At 45.9% G+C, this 23,617-nt stretch overlaps 1 protein-coding gene across 1 annotated transcript in view; it reads right to left on the bottom strand.

Moving 5' to 3' along the window:
* Positions 1-21,548, bottom strand: part of Cachd1 (cache domain containing 1) — a 212,348-nt gene extending 190,800 nt beyond the window's left edge. Inside the window, exon 1 of the mRNA XM_036177591.1 lies at positions 20,831-21,548. Coding sequence (XP_036033484.1) covers positions 20,831-21,070 — 240 coding nt within the window. The 5' untranslated portion in view covers positions 21,071-21,548. The remainder of the gene's footprint in view (positions 1-20,830) is intronic.
* Positions 21,549-23,617: the final 2,069 nt, after the last annotated feature.

Genomic DNA, 23,617 nt, shown 5'->3' with positions numbered 1-23,617 from the left:
GCCCTCAGAGGCTAGAAGAAGGCATGTGATCCCCTGGGGCTGGGGTTATAAACATCTGTAAGCCACCATGTGGGTGCTGAGAATAGAACTTAGGACCTCTGTAAGAGCAGACAGTGGTGGCTAAGCCGCCTTGATAGGCCCCTATTAATTTGTTAATGAAATGTCTGTCCTTGATAAGTCCTTAAAAGACAGTAGTGCCACTTCAGTAGTCCACTAGATAGAAGGACCACAACACTCACGTGCAGAGCATCTAGTCTGGAGAGCATCCTCCATTTAAGCCCTGAGTTTCCAGCCAGTTGTCCTGTCTCCACTCCGTTCTTGCCTTAGGAGTGCTGGGCTTGCAGATGTATGCAGCTGTATATCGCCTTTGTCATCAAGCATGTGTGGCAACTTAACCCACTTTGCTACCTCTAGGGCCCCATAATGAACTTGGATCCACATTCTTTCCTGTACTTTTCACTTCTACCCTGTGAGGTGGGGTAAGTGCCCATTTCACAGATAAAGAAACAGAGTAATTGGCAAGGCTCAACTACTCTGTAACAGTTCCTAAAAGACAAAGGAAGTTGAATCTCACTGCATGGAACACCCTATCTTCCACCAAGAAGGGCGGCTCCCCTCAGCCTCCCCAGGAAGCACACACCTTCTGCCATGGAAATGCATGGGCTGGAGGAGCAAACAAGTTGGAAATCAGGCTGGCTAGAGAGGGTGCTCTCACAGATCACTAATTTAGCCCTCTCCCCTAGCCATCGTTTGAAGTAAATGACAAGAGTTCAGAGGTCAGACAGGAGGAAGTATGTGCTTTAATTTCTTCCCCCTAGAGGTGCATGAGTGTTTTCTATTAACAAAAACCCTGTGGCCAACAAATTCTGGGCTTGGATCAAAGGGCCCTCCATAGTTTAAGTCATAACATCACAGGGAGACATTTCAAGAGGAAGCCAGGCCCAGTCAGACCTGTGGGACCAGGGAGAGGGGTGTTTTTGTCCTTCAAGGGTTTGAAACGTACCTCCCCCTCCTCTGAACTTGCTGAATGCTAGACAAAAATGTCTAATAGTTATTCATCACCAGTGGACTGAGGCTAAGCTGAAAGTATAGGGAAATAGTGAGCAAGGCTGAGGTAGGGTGGTCTGTGTCTAAGGGCAAGGCCATTGGGAAGTGACATTTGGCAGCCAGCATGGTCCATTGAGCCATGTCCAAGTTATGTGACAACTGGCTAGTACTTAGTGTGAACCGGAAGACACAGTAAGGGTGCTGCCGGGTTATAAAACTCCCCTTCCCAGCCCTTCAACACCAGGCACTCTCCTGCTTGTTTCTTAGCAACAACACCCGGGATATTTTTTTCCTAAGATCTGCAAGCAAGACAGGGCGGGACACTGAATTTCTGAAAGCCCAGCACACAGCCTGCGCAGGAAAATGCGGCTTGCACTTTACTGAGACTTGTAGCACAAGTAAGCATGTTTGGCATTCTCAGAAACCTGCTCATTTAGCCTACACTAACCGGGAGTATGTTCCCGGACTCCCATCCTTCAGTTTTTAGAGAGCTCTCATAATATGGAGAGCCCAGTTAGGACCTAAACTTGAGTATTATTGCTCTTACTAGTACTGTGTCAAAATCCTTGGCAGAGATCAATTAAGGAAGGGAAGAGTTTGTTGTGGCTCACAGTGTGAGGATCAAGTCCATCATGGCAGGGAAGGCATGGTGGTTGGAACTGTGAACGAGCTGGTTATATCGTATCTCCAGTCAGGAATGAGAGAGAGAGGAATGATGGTACTCAGCTCACTTCTCCTTTCTAGCAGTCCAGGACCCCTGCCCCCATCCAGGGTGGGCCTCTCTTCTCCAGTTACACCTCTCTGGAAACATTCTCACATACAAAGGAATACTTCCAGGGGCTTGCAACTCTGTTGAGCTGACAAGTCCACCCACTTCTCAAGGATACCCAAGCACATCATTTCAAATTCAAATATTTAGGATTAGCAAGATGGTTCAGCAGGTGAAGGGCCTTGCTGCCACAGCTGATGACTTGAGTTTAATCCCAGGAGCCCACATAATAGGAGAGAAAAACAACTCCCAAGTTGTCTTCTTACCTCCATACATGTTCTGCAGCACATACATGCACATGAGCACACAGAGACATACTCAGAAAATAAATGCTAAAAAAAAAAAAACGTAATAAAATATTCTACCCTTGCCTCTTAAAAGTTTCATTTTCATCTCAAATACAAAATGCATAGTCCATGTCTAAAAATCCCTAGGATCCTTAGCAGTCCCAACTCTATTTAAAAGTCCAAAGACCAAATTCTCTTCGGAGACACAAAGCAGGCTTTTAACTGAATGTCCATTTAAAACAAAAACAAGCTACATGCTTAGAGAAAATACTGGCACAAAGTCAACAGTCTTACTCTAATGAGAAGGCTAGACAAACAGCAAGTAACATGGGACCAAAACAAGACAGAAAGCCAGGAGGACAGATGCCAAACCCGTAGTTCCATGGCTGGCATCTCGGGGTCATGATGGACTGACTCATCTGGGCTCCAAAGGGTTTGGATAGCATCATCCTTCCAGCTCTACTGACTGCAGCACACTTTACTTTTCTCTTGTTTGGGCTCCATTGCATTCCTGCAACTGCAACTGTCCGTGTGTGTGTGTATGTGTGTGTGTGTGTGTGTGTGTGTGTGTGTGTGTGTGTGTGTATACACCATGGTCCTGATATGTCCAACGTTTTAGGATCTGGATTACAATTTAGGCTTCTCCTTCAGATCCACACAATGGCCAGTCAGGTTCTCCTTGCAGAGACTCTGAGCCCGCCACACATCTCCTGGTTTTACTAGCTCTCTGGCATCTTCGTGCAAGTCTCCATGACCTTTTAGTCTTACATCTTTCATGCCTATACAATGGGTGCCACATGAGTCATGCTAAGTTTTGCTGTCAGCTTGAGTGGTAATGTAGCCCCCTTGGACCACACAGTTATAATGGCTTCTGAATGCCTTCGTGGTTGAATCTGCACACGTTTCTTTGGGAGTTGTTTTCAAGCAGGGACTAGAGTTCAGAATCTTTTCAAATGAATTTGCATTTTTTATCAGCTGAAGCCTTGGATGGGTGGGGTCTTGCCCTTATGGGACCTTTTCTATTGTCCCAGTGAAAGACACTAGATGTCTCTTGAATAAGGCTAATAATCCCTTCAGTAACTGCAGCTCCTTTTCCCATCTGCCTTATCTGTAACTTTAAATGCACTCAAGCTATTTTCTTTTCCAAACTGTATACTTTCATATCCCTTTGCTCTGCTTGCTACTCTCTCACTATAGGTCAAGATTAGAGCTGTGAGCAGTCATGATGATGCAGCCAGAGTACAATTCTGTCTTGAGATTTCTCCAAACAAATTAGTCTCTTACTATTAAATTGAGCCTTACTCAAGCTCACAGGATATAGGCAAAATGTGACCAGATTCTTTGCCAGAATGTGACATGATGGCCTCCATCCCAGTTCCTGGAAGAATCCTCTGAAGCCTCCTGAGCTAGGCCTTCTCTGTTGCGTTTCTCCATTTTTCTACATTCCCACCAGAATGGCTCAGAAAGCCCTTTCATGGTGTTCTGGGGCTTCTCTAGCCTGGTTAAAATTCTTCCACAATGCCCCCAGAAATCAATTCCAAGCCTAAGAATCACCTGGTCAGGTTTATTGTAGCAACAACCCCACTACTGGAACTGGTTCTTCTGTCTTAGTTACTTTTCTCATTCTATAACAAAACACCTAACAAGAGCCACTTCAGGAAGGACTTCCTCAGACTCATCATTTAAAGGTACAGTCCATCATGGCCAAAACGGCACAACAGCAGGGGGATGACACATCTATTATCAGGAACAGGGATGGGTTTTGGTGCTTGGCCCATTGTCTCCACTTTTACAAACCCTGGCCCATGGGTGCCACATGCATTCAATGTACATCTTCCTACCATAATGAAACCAATTTAGAAATTCCCTCACAGACATGCCCAGAGATATTTGTAACCTAGATGATTCCAGAACTTGTCAAGTTAACAATAAAAAAATAACTATCACAACTTTAAAAAACATATTTTTCATTTCTAATTGTGTGTGTATGTGTGTGTGTTGTTTCTGTGTGGATATGTGCATGAGTATGCAGGTACCTTAGGAGACCAGAGGCCTCCTGGAGGTAGCAGAATCATAGGCAATTGTGAGATGCCCAGTGTGAATTCTAGAAACAGAACTCAGGCCCTTCAGAAGAACAGTACTTTCTCTTAACTGCTGCACCATTTCTTCAGTCCCACCTCCAACTCCCATCAAAACTTCTGATCCTCCTGCCTCGGCCTCCAGAATGCCAGGATTACAGATATGTGCCACCATGCCTGGGCTTGCTCAATTTTTAGAACAAGGAGCCTGAGGTTCTTAGGGACAGTGAGAGAGCTTGGATTAAAATCCAAGGTTCTCTATGCAGGCTTTTGTGAGTTGTTTTGAGAACAAAACCTGCTGTCATAACTTCTGAATGTCTCAGAGAGCTGACTTCAGAATGAGCTTTGGAAGCCAGAGTGCTACAAACTGGGCCTACTTCACCAGGGAAGCCCTCTGAATCACTGAACCCTGGCTTTTAGCTTGCGGGACTCATGCCTTCAAAAGCACATCCACAAAGCTACCAGGTCAGCCTTCCTGGCAGAGATGGGGGTCGGGGGCAGAGGAGGGTAGTCTCAAGAAAATGGCAAGGCAGCTCAGCTATAAAAGAAATAAGAAACCAAGTTATGGGTTTCTAAGACGCTCAGAGGAAGAACAGAGCTCAGTAATTGTTTACAGGCCACTTGTGAGCCATCTGAAGATGCCTGAACTAAGAAATACAGCTTAGGGCAGCCTAGTATGAAAGAGTTAATCCCCAAGAATTGGTCCTCCAAGGCACATGACCCATTCACATCCATGAAGCCAGAGTCTTAAGCTCTGCATACAAATAACTTCCCTGAACTGACCTTTGATCCCTGCTGTTCCCAGCTTGCTTACCAACTAACCTCCTCAGAAGAACGTGTGCCCAGGCCCACGCGGAAACCAGGCTGGATTTGATCAACCACTCTACTTCAGTGTTCCCAACTACTTCTTGGCTAGATGTAAACATTACAAAAATATTCAATGAAGCATTACTTATTTCATTATTTACTTAATTTTTCCTGGCTAATTTGATTCAATACAAGAATTTAAGATTTTGCAGAGGGAATGCTCTATGGAGAAAAACATTTAAAATTCTCATGTGATAATAACAGTACAATATCTATATATTTTTAAATCTTATAACTCAGAGAGCCAACCTCAAAAGATCACAATCTAATGCAATGGAAGATATAGTCAGCCCTATCCGCAGACTCCACACCTGTAGGGTCAACCAAATGAGGACAGAATATATTGGGAAAACTAGCCTCTGTATTGAACATGTGCAGAAATTTTTTTTCTCATCACTATTAATCACCCTAAACAATGCAGTAAAACCATGTTGTATTGTGTATTATTAGTAATCTAGGTGACTTAAAGTCTACAGGAGGATGTGTGGGGATCACCCTCAAATGCAAGGCTAACCCCACACAGGCTTGGGTTGTAGGTCTTACAATCCCCTGCACACAGCCCAGCAGCACTATGGCTCAGCTCACTGAATGCTGCATACTGTTTGGCTGAGTTTACCAACATGTGGGTATGTTGAAAGGAAAAATGATGGCGTGACAACGGTCTTCTCAGCAGACTTTGCACGTGTCCGTTCATTGCGCATTTTGAGGCCCAGCAATGCAATTTCAACAATTTATGACCAAGACACTGAGTCAAAATTAAACAAGACCTTCACCATGGTCCTAAAATAATTAGTCTTAACTCACATCAGATAGAAGACAAATTTGGAGCGGGTGGGGCGTGGGTGGGTGAAGATAAACTTATTCAAGATAATTCTCACGTGTTATCTCCTTGATAATGATTTACTATGTCAGAATGAGATTCTCATAGAATGAGTCCTGAGTGCTTGAAGCAGATACCAGTTGCCTTGTAAACTTCTCAAAAATAACTTGATACATTTGTGTTTATGTTCATTTGAATACACACTAATTATGATTTAGTTTTAATAGCTCAATGAATTACTGCAGACTGTTTGAAACCCACCCCTTAAAGTCATAATTCTACTTATAACTCTTCTAATATAATCATGACATAGACACAACCAAGTAAGGAAATAGAGATGGGAAAAGACACTGGTCAAAAAGTGGAAACTGGCAAATCACAAATTATAAAAATACTTGCAACTTGATCTTTAAAAACATATTCATCTACAAGATGTATTACATGGTTACTACATCTGTGATAATATTTATAAAACACAAATGCCTTAGCTATTCCAAAGCACAAACACTTCACCAAAAAAAGTTAAGCATATCCTAATATATGAAATGAAGCATTGTTATCCACTGACCTGGGGTTCTTCCAAAAGCAAAATGGATTAAACTTCCCAAACACTCATGCTGAATCAGCGCCATCTATGCATCCCTGAGATTTCTCAACAGGTGCATGAGAAATAGAGATGTTCACCAACTGACGCATGAGTTACATCCCAGTAAATCTATCATTAGTGGGAAACACAGTATCAAAAGTAGTCGTAGAACTTCAATCTCTAAAAATGTCTCAGAATATTTTTAGCATACAATTGGGCAGAACTACACAAAGCCCACTTCATGATGGTGTGAACTAACAGGTTCTTGGCCATGCATACACAGCTGGGTAAGAGTGTTTTGTCAACACGACAGGATGTGACACAGAAAATACGCAACCCAACACCCAGTGTGGGTCTGTACTGGATTCCCTTATAGCTGAGGCTCACAGCTGCCACCCAGTGTGGCTGGAAAGGACCCTCCCATACATCAAGAATGCAGGGAGCTGCAATTTGAAAAGACACAGGCTTTTCACTGAATGCACATCACTTTGCACCACCTTGAATCTGAAAAGCTGTGAAGTCAAAGCTTGGTAACTTGAATCTTCCTGTGTCAGAGTCAGCTCTGATCAATGAAACTGGAGAGGTGCTGGAGGAAGAGGGTCTATGTGGTCTAGGATGACCTATAACTCACAATGGCATCTAAGCTGACCTGGAACTCACAACCCTCCTGACTCAGCCTATTCACTGCTAGGAATGGATTACAGATGTGGGGCACTACCATATCTAGCATTCATAAAAATAAAAAATAAATCCAGGATAACTAAGATGCTTGTCAAAAATGATCAGAACTTTTCCTCAGTTTACTGCCCCCTAGAAGGTTGGCAAAGACCATTGAAGTGAACACTTGGATGCCTACTTTTTGCCCAGATGAATGGATTGTGCAGCAATCACAAAATGTGTATTGAATCCACTCAGTTCTAAGAGAGCAGCTCCAAGATAGGTCCTGGTAGGTACATTTTTTGTTTACTATTTGTGTGTGTGTGTGTGTGTGTGTGTGTGTGTGTGTGTGTGTGTGTGTATGGTTTTTCAAGACAAGGTTTCTCTGTGTAACAACAGTCCTGGCTATCCTGCCATCTGCTTTCTAGAACAGGCTGGCCTCAAACTCACAGAGATCCACCTGCCTCTGCCTCCCAGAGTGCTGGGATTAAAAGCATGCGCCACTACCACCCAGCTACTTTTTGGTTTTTGATGCTATGTCTCACTATGTAGCCCTGGCTTGCCTGGAACTCATTTTAGACCAGGCTAGCCTTGAACTCACAGAGATCCTCCTGCCTTTTCCTGAGTGCTGGAGTTAAAGGCATGTACCACCATGCCCAGCATGACAAGGATATGTTTATGTAAACAGAACTCCAGTGTGTCCAGCAAGAGTTTGCTGGGGCATTTTTCAGTGAGCAGGGAAGAGGGACCCTCTTCAGAAGGGTGTAACCTCTGGAAGCCTGTAATTACTGGATTCATTTTATTACAGCCTGAGCTTACATCAACAACCAGAGGTTGGGAAAGTCAAAATAGTAAGGCAAGATGAACCAGTGAGGAAAAATGATTCTAAAGCAAAAGTCAGTTGAATAATCCTGTGCCTCAAACCTTCAGGGCTCCCCATTCCAGCCATGATAAAGTCCAGACAAGGACCTCCATAGAGACACAGTTGCCTCCCATTGGCTCCCATTCCCATCCTTGTTCAATGTCTTCCTTGAGCCCTCGCTCTGAAGATCCCTTGGCTCTTACTCACTTCACACAATTGCCAGATTCTCCAGTTATTGTTCATCAACACCCCAAGGGGCTGTTTTTGAATGCTATCTTAACCGGCTCTATCTGCGCACGAAGTGGGTCAGTCTCATTGTCTCATTGTCTTTCTTTAGCTCTGGAGGTTTAAATGTTGACTTTTCCCTTTAAGGAATATAGGTCCCTCCAAGGCAGGGCCTCTGCTCTGGCTAGTTCCTAGAATCCTTAGAAGTGTGCTGATACACGCCCAGAGCTGAACCGCAGACTGTGAACAGACTGGCTGACTCACACAACCTAAGGACCTACACAGGACCAGGTAACCTTTAATCCTAAGCGATGCTGTCTTGATCAGATAAGGAGTGTAACCTTCACAACTCTCTGATGAAGACTATATACGTATCCCAGTTAACACTCATTCTCTCTAATCCCGGATGTCATCATATTTTTAAATAATGAAAGGAAGTTTCCTGGGAGAACAACGTCACTTGGAAACACCCCACTTGCAGAGCAGAATCAGCAAGTATGGAAAGAATAAGAAGCATATCTGAGTGAACACACAAACGCTCTAAAGAAAAAAGAAACAGGTACCTGGAGCTGGTGACGTGGCTCAGTGGGTAAAGGCATTTGCCATCAAGCCTGAAGACCTGAGTTCCATCCCTGGAACCCACATCGTGAAAGGAGAGAAACATCTGACTTCTGCCCTCATGCTATGACACCGGGATGTCCCACCCCTACACTAAATCAATGTTTAAAAAAAAGTGTAAATGATAAGTTTATCGTATAATAATAAAATAAAAATTTTAATTTTAATTATAAAAATAAAATCAAAATTTTACTTTCAGTTATAAAAATAAAATACCTTACATATATTTGTATTAATAATTTTTAAAAAATAAAATAAAATTGCATGCTGAATATCCACACAAAGACTCTCAAAGCGACAGTAAAGAGTGAAACTGTCATTCTCTGTGAAGAACACATGCAATCCCAGCACCGGGAGGCTGAGGCAGGAGGATTACCTAGCCTAGGCCAGCCTGAGCTACATAGTGAGAGCCTCCCTCAAGAAAGAACACTTTTCAGTACATGTAAGTCTAAAACTAAGGGTAGGCAGAGCAGGGGGGTGGAAGTACATCTGAGTCACTATGGCAGGATTCTGTTACCACAGTCAGGGGTGATGCTGGAAGCTTTTCATTTTAATAAGAAAATAATTATATGCGGAATGATATTTTTGCTCTTTTAATTCTAGCCTAAAAACAATGTGGCCACATTTGTATTATATTTCCTGGAAGCCACAGGGATTGTTTACATTGGAAGAAAGAAACAAGTGGCCTGCCATGGATTTTCTCCAAATTTAAGAGTCCGTCCACTCACCACACACACTCACCTCTCTAACAGGCACCATCAGTAAATAAGGCCAAGACACACAGCTGTGAGCAACACAATGCTTGCCTGTAAGAAGTTCAAAGGAAAAAAGCATACTGGCACACAGTATGTGTTCAGGAAATATTTCATAAATTAATTACCTAATGAATTCTAACCTTGTGAGGAAGGAGTTCCAAATACACAGTAATTTCAAGTTTTCCTGCTCTTAAATATAGCCCAGCTTTCTCCACCATGAACAAGCCAAACATCAAATCCCACTAATACTGTGAAATTTATATACTGGGCATTGTTCTGAATCACTGATATATCTGAGGCACGTTCAATCTTTTTGTAGCAAGATCTCAAACATTTCCCAGTAAGTCTAGAATGGCTAATGCAACTGACAGACTAAACACAATGGGAAGAGCTGATTTAGAATAGTAACTATTAGACGGATACAAAGTCTACCATTTAAAACCTCTGGGCAGTTTGGACTTTGTTTCTTGAGTGCTCAAGGTAGATCACAGACAGTGCCAACCACCCTAAGACTCTCCGGATCAGTAAGTCTGGCCTCTTTCCTCCTGGTGCTCGTTCTCCAGCACCCCTCCTTGCCATACTGTGACTGTTTACCAGTCTTATCTAACTTTAATATCTGAGAGACAGGTATGCAAATAAAAACTCCACATCTGTCTTTAGTTTATTAATAATAATAATAATAACAACAACAACATCTTGGAGATATGGTCTATGCTGGCCTCGAACTCACCAAGTAGCCAAGGATAACCTAGAACACTTGATCTGCCTCTCCTCCTCCTGAGTGCTGGGATTTCAGGCCTGGGCTACCACACCCTTCTTTTATGGTCATCTGCATTTACATCAACCCCAGAAATTTCAAATGTCAAACACCCATCACAGGTGTTATGGGTTTATAATCAGCATACAGCTTAGTCTCAAAATGGTCACCATTTCTTCCTATTACTGGAGGAACACTGAAACCAACTCTGTCTCCCTCTAAAAATTCCTTGGGTTTCCAGGGTTTTTTTTTTTCCTGATGGTCTCTGGGGAAGGGACAGAAGAACCCACAGAACACACACTGACACTCCCACCAGAAGCAGCACAGGCCTCTCACCCAGAGAAGAGCTGATGAGGGCATCTGACCCAATCCTGCACCTTCTCTGTCAAGCATCTTAGACAGAAGACAATGAAAGCAACCAGCACAGGGACAGAAGGCCAGTGTCCTGCAAAGGCACCAACTGGACAGCAGCCCAAGGCACTCGGATGAGTTAGTGAGGACTGAGGGTTAATAAGATGGACCTTTTATGCTTTTGATATTCCAGGATTAGGGGGTGGGGGAAGTGAGATATTTAAAACACACAACTCTACCTCTAACAGACATACAAGTATCATACTTTATAAATACTGTACATTTATAACAAAGAGATGATATAGCCAGTCAGATGCTTATTTCTCAGTTATCCACAGTCAGTAATTGCCTAGGTGTTATGACTTCTCAACACAGTGATATGGAACTACAAAGACTATTTAAACTAATTATATCAGGAATGGAGTTGGAGCAGAGTGATGAATCAGTCAATGTATTTGTGATCGTTACTTCTGGCCATTCTTGGAGAAAGGAAGGAATGGAGGGAGGGAGAGAGGAAGGGAGGAAATAAAGAAAATGTTGGCCATCAGACAGTGGAGCCAGTCTGTTTTGCTTCCTTGGATGGGTCTTATCAGGTCTACCACAGCTGAAGAGATTCCAAATTGCTTTATGCCACACTTGGATTTTCTCCTGCTAATAATTCCTCCCTTCCTGCCTGTGACTGGCAGGCTTCTTCCACACTGCAGTAATGTGGGACAGCTAATTATCTACCGATCCACCTTGCTATTCCACACTTGGCAACTTTTATCTGCACAGGACAGCTGCACTCTGTGTGTTTGAAGTAACATGTCAGTCTCTGCTAATGCAACAAGACTTACATCCCTAATGATGTCTCCACACTTTGAAGCAACAACTCAAAGCCTAATTAAAAATTCAGATTCATTCTCACTGGCTTGCTGATTTTTTTAAAAACTGTCCTTCCACCAGAGCCTGAAAGTATCTTTTAAAATATTCCATGCAAAAATAATATAGATTATATTTTTTAAAATCCAAAGGAAGTCAAGGGAAAAGGGGGCTGTAGTCTTGGGCTCTGTGTCTTCTAAAAAGCGGTTCTGGTTGGAAGAGAAGCCAAACACTATTGTGGATGAGATCAGAACGTAGGGCATGAGCTTCTACTCTGCAATTACCACAAAGCGTGGTATACCTAGAGATACGGGGACCATAAGCCACTTTACAGTTCGATACACTAGGTATTTGGAGATAGGAGCTTTCAAACTGCAATTAACTCGGTTGACTGTGGGAAGTTTAAGGAGGACTCTATCTTTGAACTCAGAAAAAGAAAGCAGTGTTTAAAAAATGTTCCAATAACAAATGTCATTTACAGTGTGTCATCACTGAGTCAAACTCCTCTAGAGAAATACTGCAGTGTCCACTAAAACAAGTAGAGGGACTTCAGATTCCTAGTAACTAGGGGAAAGACCTAACTCCTTTCATTCAATTTCAAAACAGAACTTTGTCTGAAATGACAGGTGACATTTCCTTCTGCGGCTCTTATTTAAACGAACACTAAAGGACCAAAGCTCTTCCCCTAACCTTTTTCTAATGCTTTGCCTTTTGTTACTGTATTTATGTTTTGTTGATTTATTTTTGCAGTGCTGGGAGTTAAACTGAGGACCTCATGAAGGCCGGCTCGTGGCTCTACCACTGAGCCCTGTTCCCAGTCCACTTCTCTTTTGAATAGTTAATTTAGTAGTAACAGTTCACAACGGTGTGCAGCAAGTAATCAATCACATTTGCTCCTTCAATCAACATCTACCCTTGTGTAAGTCTGAGCATCTTGGAACTTTCTTCAGTGGCTCACTGACTTTTAAGTACTAAGTAATAACTTAAAATCATCTAATCAGCATCAAGCTAAACCATCACCTTCATGATCTCAACCATAATCCAGTTTCCAAAGGAGGAATGCCGAGTCAAGCTTCCTCTTCCAATTCAAGGCAACAGGAAATGGGACTCCCACAGTATCAGGTCATGAGAATGATCAGAAAGACCCAAGACTGAGACTAGAACCATCACATCACTAGGGGGATCTCCAGTGAGCTAGTCTAGTCTGGTCTGCAGCTTCCAGGTAACAAGTCACTTACAAATAAGAGCAATCTATTTGACGATCCCAGTCTTGGTACCCAATGATCAGACAGTGTGGGCAACAGAACAGCATAGAGGGTAAGGCTATTGCATCTGGTTCTGTACTGCTCTTCTGGAAAGAAGCAGGCTCTCCTGGAACTGGACCTGGGGATATGGGTAACAGGGATGGAGCAGGCCCTGGCTGGTGGTACTGGCCATCACAGTTTGAGTCTTAAACCTCTAGGCTGAGTTTCTTAAGTTCTAGGCTTGCTCAAGATTCTAGTTCCTTTCCCCAGAGCACACCATCTCCAACCCAAGGGGTTCAGGCACATGAAGCAACTGGCACCCAACCAGTGGGTAAGATGCTGCCAGCTATGTTGAAAAAGCAGGAGGCTCTACTTACGAAGATGAGCAAGGGGAGATAGATGGTACTAGGAGCATCGTTTAGGCTGTTATATAATCCCTGCAGGAAGATATACCCTAGAGACTCAACTGCAAAGGCAATAGGTTCCTTTCTCATTCAAGTTAGTAGGAGTAGGTATGTTGGCACCTGCCAGAAACACAGTCTTGACTGGTAAAAAGATCCTAGAGGGTCCCCACAACTTGACCTTTGCCTCCTTGCCCAATGTATCCCAAACTTCAAATCCTAACACCATCTTTCCATTCTTCAACAGGAGCTTTCTGGGAAGACCACTCTTTGACTATACAACTTCCATTCATTCCAGGCTAGACCCTTTCCTCATCAGACAAGTGAACATCCCTGACACCCTTTCTTCAAACATCCAGAACACCTTAGGATTGTGTCACTTTGTAAATTAACTGATATCTCAAGTCCAATAGAGTGCCTGGCACAAAGGAAACACTAAGTATTTGAAGTTTCTGTAACGACAAGAAGCTGCTCTCTCCAGGTAATCCAGTTTAGAATGCTTCATCAAAAAGTTCTGCTTTGTATGTACACAAAAATTCTCTTCCAGCAAGGCTGGAAACACTTGCTGCTCTTACAGATAACTCAAGTTCAGTTCCCAGAACCCATGTCACAACTGTAACTCCAGCTACAAGGGATCCAATGCCCTCCTCTGGCTTCCAATGGTACCCACACACAAATGCGATGCAGACATAAACATAAATGAGTCTAAAAGGAAGGAAGGAAGGAAGGAAGGAAGGAAGGAAGGAAGGAAGGAAGGAAGGAAGGAAGAAAGGAAGGCTTTTCCTCCATAACCTGCACACAGCACTGCCTTTATCACCCAGAACCCACTGATAATTCTAACCTAGACACTACTAACCAATGAGTGGCCTCTGTCTCAATCTTGCCTGCAGATGTGTTTGTCTTGGCCCATACTGTTTTACTATTATTATTTTTTATCTGAACCAAATGCCATCATGTTAAGAAGTAAGGCTTTTCTACATTTCCTGAAAAACAACATGATATAATGACACTAGTCTGGACAGTGTCCCCATATTGCCTCTGGACAACCAGAATGGGAACAGTAGCTCAACCCTCCTTCAAACCTGGCAATTCCTCACAGCTAGTGTCCCACACCTCTCCTACTGACTGACCCACACCCAGCTCACTTCCTTCCTTCTGCCCAAGTGACCTTGGGAAACATTAGATGTGGCAACCCTGAAAGAGCCATAAGTCACAATCATGACAATTCTTCCCATTCTTTTTTGACAATCTAAGTAGGTTTAGCCTTCCTAAAGAGGGGAACTCATGGGGAAGATGCTAGACACACCCCTTACTCCTGCATCTCTCGGTTCCCAATTCTGCAATGAGACACGCAGTCACAGACCACTCAGAAAAATAAATAAATAAAGAGGTGTATGGAGCAGCTCTTCCTCTTTAGTCCTCAAAGGTCTCTCACTTAACAGCTTGTCTTATCCCCCAGTCCTCTGGGAACAGAAGTGGGCAGATGAGGTTCACACTACGTCAAAACACATGTGCCTACACTAAAGACCAACCACAAGAAAACAAGAAACCTCACAACCTCGTGGGAAAATGGATTTGAAAACAAGGGACAGGAAATATCATTGGGGGAGACCCAGAGGTTTTCTATTGAGAAGGCTCGTCACTGGGCAAAAGTGCCAGCTATTTAAAGTTCTATACAACAGGGAACCAAGAGAAAGAAAACACTGTTATCGAACATTCAAGATGACAACAACTGACATTGTAATGCGATTTGAAATGTTACAAACAAAACTGCAGCACGTGGCACTTGCTGCCTATCACCTGGGGGAAAGGAAGGGCAGGTGGAGGCAGCAGCAGAACCAGCCTGACCACCCACTGGTGGTCACCAGCTGCTTGAGCTGGAGGAGAGAGATGTGTGCGCTCTTACATTATTTCCTTTGGTTTTGTACGTTTTAGAAAAAGACAGCTTTGCAATAACAAGTTTAAGAGTAAATAAGTAACTACAAATTGCACATCTAGTACTTTCTTCAGAAACCCCAGAGGTTTGGCAGCGCATGCTTGAGGGTCATGCATGATACCCAAGAAACTCTGGAACAGAAGCATGGCTGCCTTGAAAACACTGTATCTGAGGATGAGATGGGCACTTGGCTCTGGCAGGAGCTGTAGGCTTTTGCGAACTCAGTTTACAGCCTCACGCTGAGCGAGCAGATCACGCCCATATAGACATATTTATATTTCTGTTTATTGAACATTCTTCTGCAGAGCCCTGTGCCAGTCTGGTTTTGTTGACGTTTTTGCTATTGTTTTTTCTTGAAAATATATCTCCTACTATGAACCCCACGAAATGGGAAGACACTGGAGTTCAGGCTAGTTTAATAACATCTGGGAAGAGATTACACAACTAATAGCTGGCTGAGTCAAGAATGCTGCCACTGTGCCCCCCCCCCATGATATTTTGAGGTTCGGCAGATTCTTAGAGTCCAAGAAGATCCACAATGAATTTCGGTCCACCTCCTTAGCAAAGGTAGAGTTTTGGAAGGCTCTCACCTAACCCACCCACTTAGGCTAAAGGAATCAACTTGGCAAGCAGCAACCAGCAACAGCACCGACATGTTAAGAAGTGTGAAACCATGGCCTTCCCCTTCCCAAGTCCAAGCCCAACTCAAGCAGGGCTGGCAGGGAAGCTAACGAGCACCAGGCAGGAGGCCAGCCAGGGCAGGCATCAGTGCGGAGGAAGTCCAGTCAGTACTAAGACAACAGCAGTCAGCAAAAGTCATTCAATATGTTTTCCCTTGGGCTCATTCTTAAGTTCAAGTTCAACTCAGAATCACCTATAACGGTTCTGCTTTCTTTTTCTCCAAATATTCCATTCTAGAGGGGAAATAATAACAAATTTCCCGCTAAGATTTTTACACTCAAACATACAAACCAATCCACATCATTTACAAATATTTTTCCTCTAAAATAGTCTTTAGTACATAACTATACATTTAAATCATTCCAAACCAGGTTATGCCTAGGTTGGCCCACAAACTAGAGAAAAATTTAAGCCTCACCTACATATGACCGAATCAGCTTTTGGTTTGTAATCCAGCTCCTGAGACATCCATGACCGGTCACCACAGATGTGTGAGGGTGGCCAAAGTGATGAGATACCACACAGGATCTATATGGAGAGGTGGAGTCAGAGCCAGCCTTCTCGTGAAAGCTGGAGCTACACCAGCCTCCTCATCCAGTGCCAGCGCAGAGATGAGCAATGTCTGAGGATGACTGATCTGCTCACAGTTGAGGCCACTCCTCCCACTTCCAGGGCCAGCCTCTGTGTAGGAAACATTCCACGAAAGGGGCCAAAGTAGCTAACTTCCTTGATCACCACAGGAACAGAGCAAGGCTCTTCTGTGACCTCTCTCTCTCTGCCACAGCACTCACCAGTGCCTTTCAAGGCCTCTAGCCCTTGCCAACCCATCTGGATCATCCTGCTTCCTCTTGTAGACATCTATTTCTATCACTTGCTGAGAGTCCAGGATAGGAGTAAGGAGTGGGGGCCAGGCTTTGGTCACCTTTTATCACCCAAGATGTCTCGGAGAAGAAGGCCTCCACTCGCAATTTGTTAGAGAGATCCAAAAATGAGCAAAGGCTTGGGTGGCACCTGCACTGCTGTCTTGCTGTCGCCGGGAGCTACAATTCACTACTGACAGCATTGCCATTTTCAATGGACACCTCTCCTGGCCCAGGCCCTTCTACTTCTGAAGCCACCGTGTCCTGGCTGCTGCTCTAATTGACCTGAAGCTCCACCTTGCACTTTGGATATTTTTTTTTTCTGAAAGGAAGCCCCTCCTCTTTCTCTCCCTAGGCCTCATACTGCATGCAGCCCTCTGACCAACCTGCTGCTGTGTCTGCCAAGTTCACAGCAAGCATGCCCAGCCCAGCAGAACTAACACCAAGGCGGGTACACTGGCCCCAAGCCAGACCCTTGCTGTTAGGAAGCCTCAATTGTCACATAATGTTAAGTAGGCTTATAAAATACCTGGTGAACTTGCTCCCTGGGTAGATAGGCCTTCTGACAAGCAGGCATTGGGGACTGGGCATTTTACCTGTACAATCGTACCTCTTTTTCAAGGCCAGTGGTTCTCAACCTTCCTAATACTGCAACCCTTTATTACAGTTCTTTGTGTTGTGGAGCCAAAAATTATTTTCGTTGCTACTTCATAACTATAAATTTGCTACTGTTATGAGCCATAATGTAAATATCTGTGTTTTCCAATGGTCTTAGGTGAGCTTCTATGAAGGGGTCATTTGGGAAAAAAAACAAAAACAAAAACAAAAAAATAACCAAGGTCACGACTCGCAGGTTGAGAATAACTGTTTAAGACAAACCCTTTAAAAGGCAATGTGGGAATATCTTCTTGTAATTTCCTAAACATCAAGCACAGAGCTAAAAAAAAAACCTACCACATCCATGGACATTTCTCGGCCACAGCTTCATAGTGACAGGTGCTATATCACACAGTGATGGCCTTCCTGTGTCAGGTCCCATCCAAGCCACACTGCAGGCCTTATGAAGGAATCACCCAACTAACAAGTGATGACTCAAGAATCCAGATCTCTGGGACACCCAGGGCGCCCTTTTCCACTGTGTAACACCATGCAACCAAAGCTTGTTGCAACAATGAATAAGGAGAAACAAGTCCCCCTGACACCATCCCTTTCTGCTCCCCAGACCTCAGCATGATGCTTCAGTTCACCAGACTCCCAAGGAGACAGTGATTAGGTCTCTGACTTTTACTCATGATCTATGATGTCTGCTGCCAGGGAGGCAGAATTCAGTGGCAGCTTCCCAGGAAAACTGATGAGTGTAAATCACATCCTCTAAAGAAAGTGGGGGCCAGTATTTTAAAAAAGAACAAGCAAACAAAAAACATCAAGAACTTGAGTAGGTAACCCCAGTTGGAAAACTTTTCCAGGAAAATTTGTCAGACAGACTGCTCTTCAGTCATCTCTCTGAGCAAGCACCAGAACCATGTCATGGGAAACCATGGGCTGAAAGTCTGTTTCGCCTTTGTGAGTTTCCCCAGCACATCCTCCGGTAAGCAGGGTGTACTGCCATTGGAGCTCCAGCAGAGCAGCGGGCCTCACCGGGAAGCTACTTTATAATTTCTCAGAATGAAGAGTTGCTTTGGGAAAATTTCAACAGCAAAACAACTTGAAGGTCTGGAAATTGGCTTTAAAAAGTAACAGGTCTACAGATAGTTTCTCATAAAATGCCAAGGTTAAATAAAAGGAGTCAATCCCTTCACTGGGGGGGGGGGGGGGGGGGCGCGCAGATGCTCTCTTCCTGCAAAGGGATAAGGCCTTGATGTCTCAACCATTTTGTGTGTGTGGAAGTCATGCAGCTCCACCTAACAACCACATGGGCTATTTGTCCCCAAAGCACCGAACCCACATTCCAGAACAGAGGGCACATCATTTCATTTTGGGCAACAGGCCCACATTCATTTCAGATTCACTGAACAAACCCCAAAGTTCACAAGCTCTATGCTAAGAGCCAGAAATCTAACTAGCCTTGGATTTATTATACACAAGTACTTCTTCCAAAGCTGGCAGTCCAGCTACATTAAAAGGAGACTCTTTCTGCAATCTCTCCCAAGATAGCAGCAAGTTCAGCCCTAGAAGAGGAATTTAAATACAGTGAGCACCTCACTTTCAAAAGAGGAGAGAAGCCACTTTCCATATTGCCAAACAAAAACCCTGTCCACAGGAGGTCCCTTTCTACAATGAGGTTGCAAAGGTGTTAGAAAGAGGCCAGTTGGGAGAGATAGGGGGCCATTTGGGCACACACCCCCCACTGACCCGAGCTTTTTTTCCTGAAGTGTCTAAAGTGTCTCCCTACCTGAATGACAATGTGTCAGGATCAGATTTCACCTTTTGTCAAGGACCAGGGTGAGAAACAGTAAAACCACCGCTGCTAGAATCTTAGAAACAGCAAGCCTTTAGCTTACAGGAAGGCGGGCGGTTGCCACCCCTCGTCCTGCCCTAGAGATGGGGTGAAGGTAGCAAAGGCCTCCTAATCCTGAAAGCAGAACATGAAATTGCCACACATGAAATCCCTTTTGCTAAAAGGGGGTCCTCTGTGGGAAAACACAATTCTGTGTGGGTCTAAATTAACGCACTCACCAGTGCAAAGCAAATCTGGAAGTCTTTCATTGCCTCCAAAAGCCATCCAACTCCTAGAGGGTCAGGGAGTCAGGAACCAGAAAATGCACATGGAAGAAATTAAAACTAAGCCTGAATCTAAAAAAGGTGATAGGAAGCCATCGAAAGATGCACTTCAAAACAGTAGCTGTTATCGTGGAAATAAAGAAAATCTCCCACCGTTACATGTCAGGCCCGGGTTTCTGCAAATAAGTGAAAATGTACCCTCCCAGCAGAGCTATCAGACCACCTTAGAAAAGCTAGAGTGGAGAAGACCTATGGAACTTACTTGAAGCAAACTGCAACAACCTCTTAGGAGGCCTGGGTGGGAATAGGGTTTGAAAAGAAAGAAGCCGGCAGAAGCCTGAATCCCAAAGAGAAGCAAAACACCCCGCCGGTGGGTGGTGGAGTGGTCACTCTAGTTCGAAATCAGAAACCTATTGAGACCACATTCCTAAAAACTTCGGTCTTTCGAAGTCCAATCCCGTCACCATGATTGCAGACATGCACCGTCTAGAGAACTAGGCTGTTTTGCCGGTTTCGTACTCCGGATGGCATCTCATCAGTTCCTAATTGAGTGGGCCTTCTTCGCCAAGATGAGAAAAACGGCGCGATAGGATCTCCAGGTGGTTGCTGTCTAGCAATTTTTACAACTGTGGGTTTTTAGTAGCATAGTCAGAAATTCTTATCAGCCGAAGGCAATTAATCCACAACTATGGAAAGGCCGAAGCCGTAAACACTAGGAAAACTGGAAACCCTATTCACCTTGTCCTTCCTCCTCCCAGCAAAGGTACACACAATCCAAAAATTACACAGCGCACAGCACGCGACCGAGGGCCGCAAGAGCGGAAAGCAACAAAAAGAGTCCCCACAGAGACTGGAGCGGGGGATCCGCCAGGCCAGCCCGTCCCCTCCCCCAAAGCGGCGGGCAGGGAGAGCAAACCCCGGCTGCTAGGCAGCCCGGACCCCGGCAGTCCTGCGGCCCGGCGGACACTCTATCTTCCCTCCCTCTCCCACCCGTGTGCCAGGGTTCTACAGGACGCCGGGAGGTTTCAAGGGGAGGGGTAGGGGGCCTTGGAGAATGCCTGGAGTCAGGCGGGACGCGCTGCCTCGGGATGGGGGACACAAAGAGGGAAAGGGAGTTTGTAGGAGTGACGCGTGAAAACAGATCTGCAAAGGAAGAGAGTGCAAACTGGGGAAGGAGATGAGGGTGGAGAGGAGAATCCCTAGCAAACATAATGGGGCCGGGGCCAAGGAGAGGGGAGCTGTGCTAGGGAAAGTGGGTGAGGGGCAAAGGCTCTGCAAAGGAGGGCAGCGGCAGATGCGTCCATGGGACAGACAGGATTCGATGTGGAGGAGTCTGCAGGAGACCAGGGGGCCCGTAGCCTGCAAGAGCGCCCAGTGCAATGCCCTGGGGACTGTGTGCAGCGGGAGAGCACTGCAAGCGGGGCGACGCGGAGAGAGGGTCGCTTACCTGCATGGTGACCACCCCTAGCTCCTCGGCCGCCAGCCTCCGCATCTGGCTCGCCAGCACTTGCGCCTCGTCCAGGATGGAGAAGTCGGCGTCGGCCACGGCGCCCAGGATCCAGCATGCCACTAGGCAGAGCAGCCAGAGGGGCGGCCGCGGCGCCCCAGGCCAGCCAGGGCAGCGGGGACAGCGGCGAACCAGAGCGGCTGGCCTCACGGTCTCCTCTTCCTTGGGTTCGCGGGCCATGCCGCCTCCGGCCACTCCTCGCCGACCGGCTCCGGGCGCTGGCAGAGGGAGGCGCAGCCCGCCAAACTTTCCTGCCTCCTGCGCACCCGGCTCCCCGGCGCGGCGGCGGTGGCTGGCAAACTTAGGGGGCGCCCGGCTGCAGCGCGGGCGCGCGGGCGGCCACCATCGCCCGGCGGCGGCGGCTCCGAGACCGCGGCGCCCGCAGGCCGGGGCGGCTGAGAGCACCGAAGGAGCAGCGCTGCCTTCGCTTCCCCGAGTCCCGGCGCAGCCCGGAGACGGCTGCAGCGTCACCAGCGCTAGCGCGGCGGCGCGGCTGGGGCGGTCTCCCGGCGCGGAGGGCGAGGGAGGTTTAAAAGATCCGAGTGAAAGAAGAGAAAGGAAAGAAAGCGGTGAGGGAAAGGGAGGTGTCTGGTGCCACCACGCTGCGCTCTGGCTCCGTACACTTCCCGGCTCCGCGGCTGCCGCGGCTGCGGTGATTTATGGAAAGAGGAGGGAGGCGGGGAAAGTCCCGCGCTCGCCCCTCCTCTCCCTCGCTTGCACGGGGCGACGCCCTGGGACGCTGGGGATCCGGGACATTGGGGACCTCGCTTCCACAAGACCCGCCTGGCCTGGGAAGGACACTACCGGGACCTTCTCATGGCTGGCCAGGCGACCTCTCCCCGCTCTCCCCGCCTTGGCCCACTCAGGGGGATCTCGGGACCCACGCGTTACAGGTTCCACCCACCCACCGCCCAAAGTCCCTTTTAAGTTCGAGAACTCCGGCGTTCTGCCTGACAGAGATCTGGGAAGGAGGCAACTGCCGTTAGAGCCTCAACTCACTTGCTTCGATGTTATTAGTAACAATAGCTCGCCCTCGTGGGCGCCGCGGACTTGGTTTGTAAGCAGCTATTGTGGGCCCAGCACTGTACTCTGAAGTCTACATTCAGTGTGTGTGGCTCATTATCCTTTAATCCCAGGACATCCCTAGGAGATAGTATCTTAATACCGAATTTTTAGGTAACAAACACTGAGGCTTAGGGAGTTGCAATAGTTGAAGGTCACCCAGAGAGGAGGGACGACCCAGAGTTTAAATACAAGCATTACTTTCAGGCCTTTGCTCTGACCTTGCACTGGATTCTGTCTGTCTCTCTATGGAAATCCATCTGACTCCATTACAAGCAAAAATGACAACGAAAAGAAAGCTGAAGCCGAGTCCATAGCACCCAGCTGCTCTCAGGCTCAGCTAACTTTCCTGTTCGCTCCTGACTCCTGGATCAGGCTCTCTGAGAACCACCATATGGAAATGAGTGGGTGGCATTGTGTGTGCTGGAGGGTGGATCCAAGTGTCTGTGTGTAAAGCCTCCATTCTCTTTTCCACAGACTATGAATTTGCTCCTTCTAGGGTTCTAGAAATTAGAGCCATGGGTAGGCAGATGCGGTGGATTGAATGAGAACACACCCCCATACTCACATGTTTGAATACTTGGTCCACAACTGATAAAGGATTAGGAGGTGTGGCCCTGTTGGGGGAGGTGAAGCCATTCCCAATTAGCTCTCTCTGCCTCTTGCTTGTGCCTCAAGATGTGAGCTCTCAGCTACTGCTCCAGCAACATGCCTGCCAATCGTCACACTCCCTGTCATGATGGTCAGGACCCCCAAATTAAACGTTTTCTTTTATAAGTTGTCTTCTCACAGCAATGGGAAACAACAGATGGCAGGGTGTACAGACAGGACTTGCCCAGAACTAACCACCAGAGGCAATGCAGGGGAAAAAACATATTCAGTGTTTGTTTTCTTGATAGTAACATCTTCCAGTTTCTCTTTGACTATAAGAACTCAGTATTGCCGGGCGGTGGTGGCACACACCTTTAATCCCAGCACTCGGGAGGCAGAGCCAGACGAATCTCTGTGAGTTCGAGGCCAGCCTGGTCTACAGAGCCAGATCCAGGACAGGCGCAAAAATTACACAGAGAAACCCTGTCTGGGGAAAAACAAAAACAAAAAACAAGCAAACAAAACACACACACAAAAGAACTCAATATTAAGAACTGACCTTCTAGGGTAAAGAGAGAACTCAGTCAGTAAGATACCTACTAGGTGCAAGCATGAGGACCCGAGTTTAGATCCCCAGTACCCAAGGAAAAACCAGGCATCGTGGTGGTGTTTCTCTAGAACAAGGTGTAGTAGGGTGAGGAGATGGCAGAGAGTGATGGATCCAGCGTAGCCAAGCTGAACTCTGGGCTTAGTGAGAGACCCTGTCACAAAACATTAAGTGAAGAGTGATTGAAGACAACACCCAAGGTTAACTTCTAGGGTCCTCTACCAGCTTCTACCACCTCCCTCAAGCACAAGAATACACGCATATGCAATTTCATTTAGATGCATCCCTTGGGCCTGACTTACCTCACTGGGGTCAAGTCCCTAATTCTAAATTCCCCAATTTGTGTGGTTTCTGTCATTTTAGCATATGTTTTCATTATGTGGCTCTCGTGACAGACTCCAGTCTTGGCAGGACCGTCTTTTACTGTGATGTTTAGGATGTTTGTTTTACTAGGATGGGCTTCTCAA

This window comes from Onychomys torridus, chromosome 2, assembly GCF_903995425.1.
Source record: "Onychomys torridus chromosome 2, mOncTor1.1, whole genome shotgun sequence".
NCBI classification, from domain to species: domain Eukaryota; kingdom Metazoa; phylum Chordata; class Mammalia; order Rodentia; family Cricetidae; genus Onychomys; species Onychomys torridus.
The sequence above is the reverse complement of the archived record's forward strand: the minus strand, read 5'-3'. Positions and strand labels throughout refer to the sequence as shown.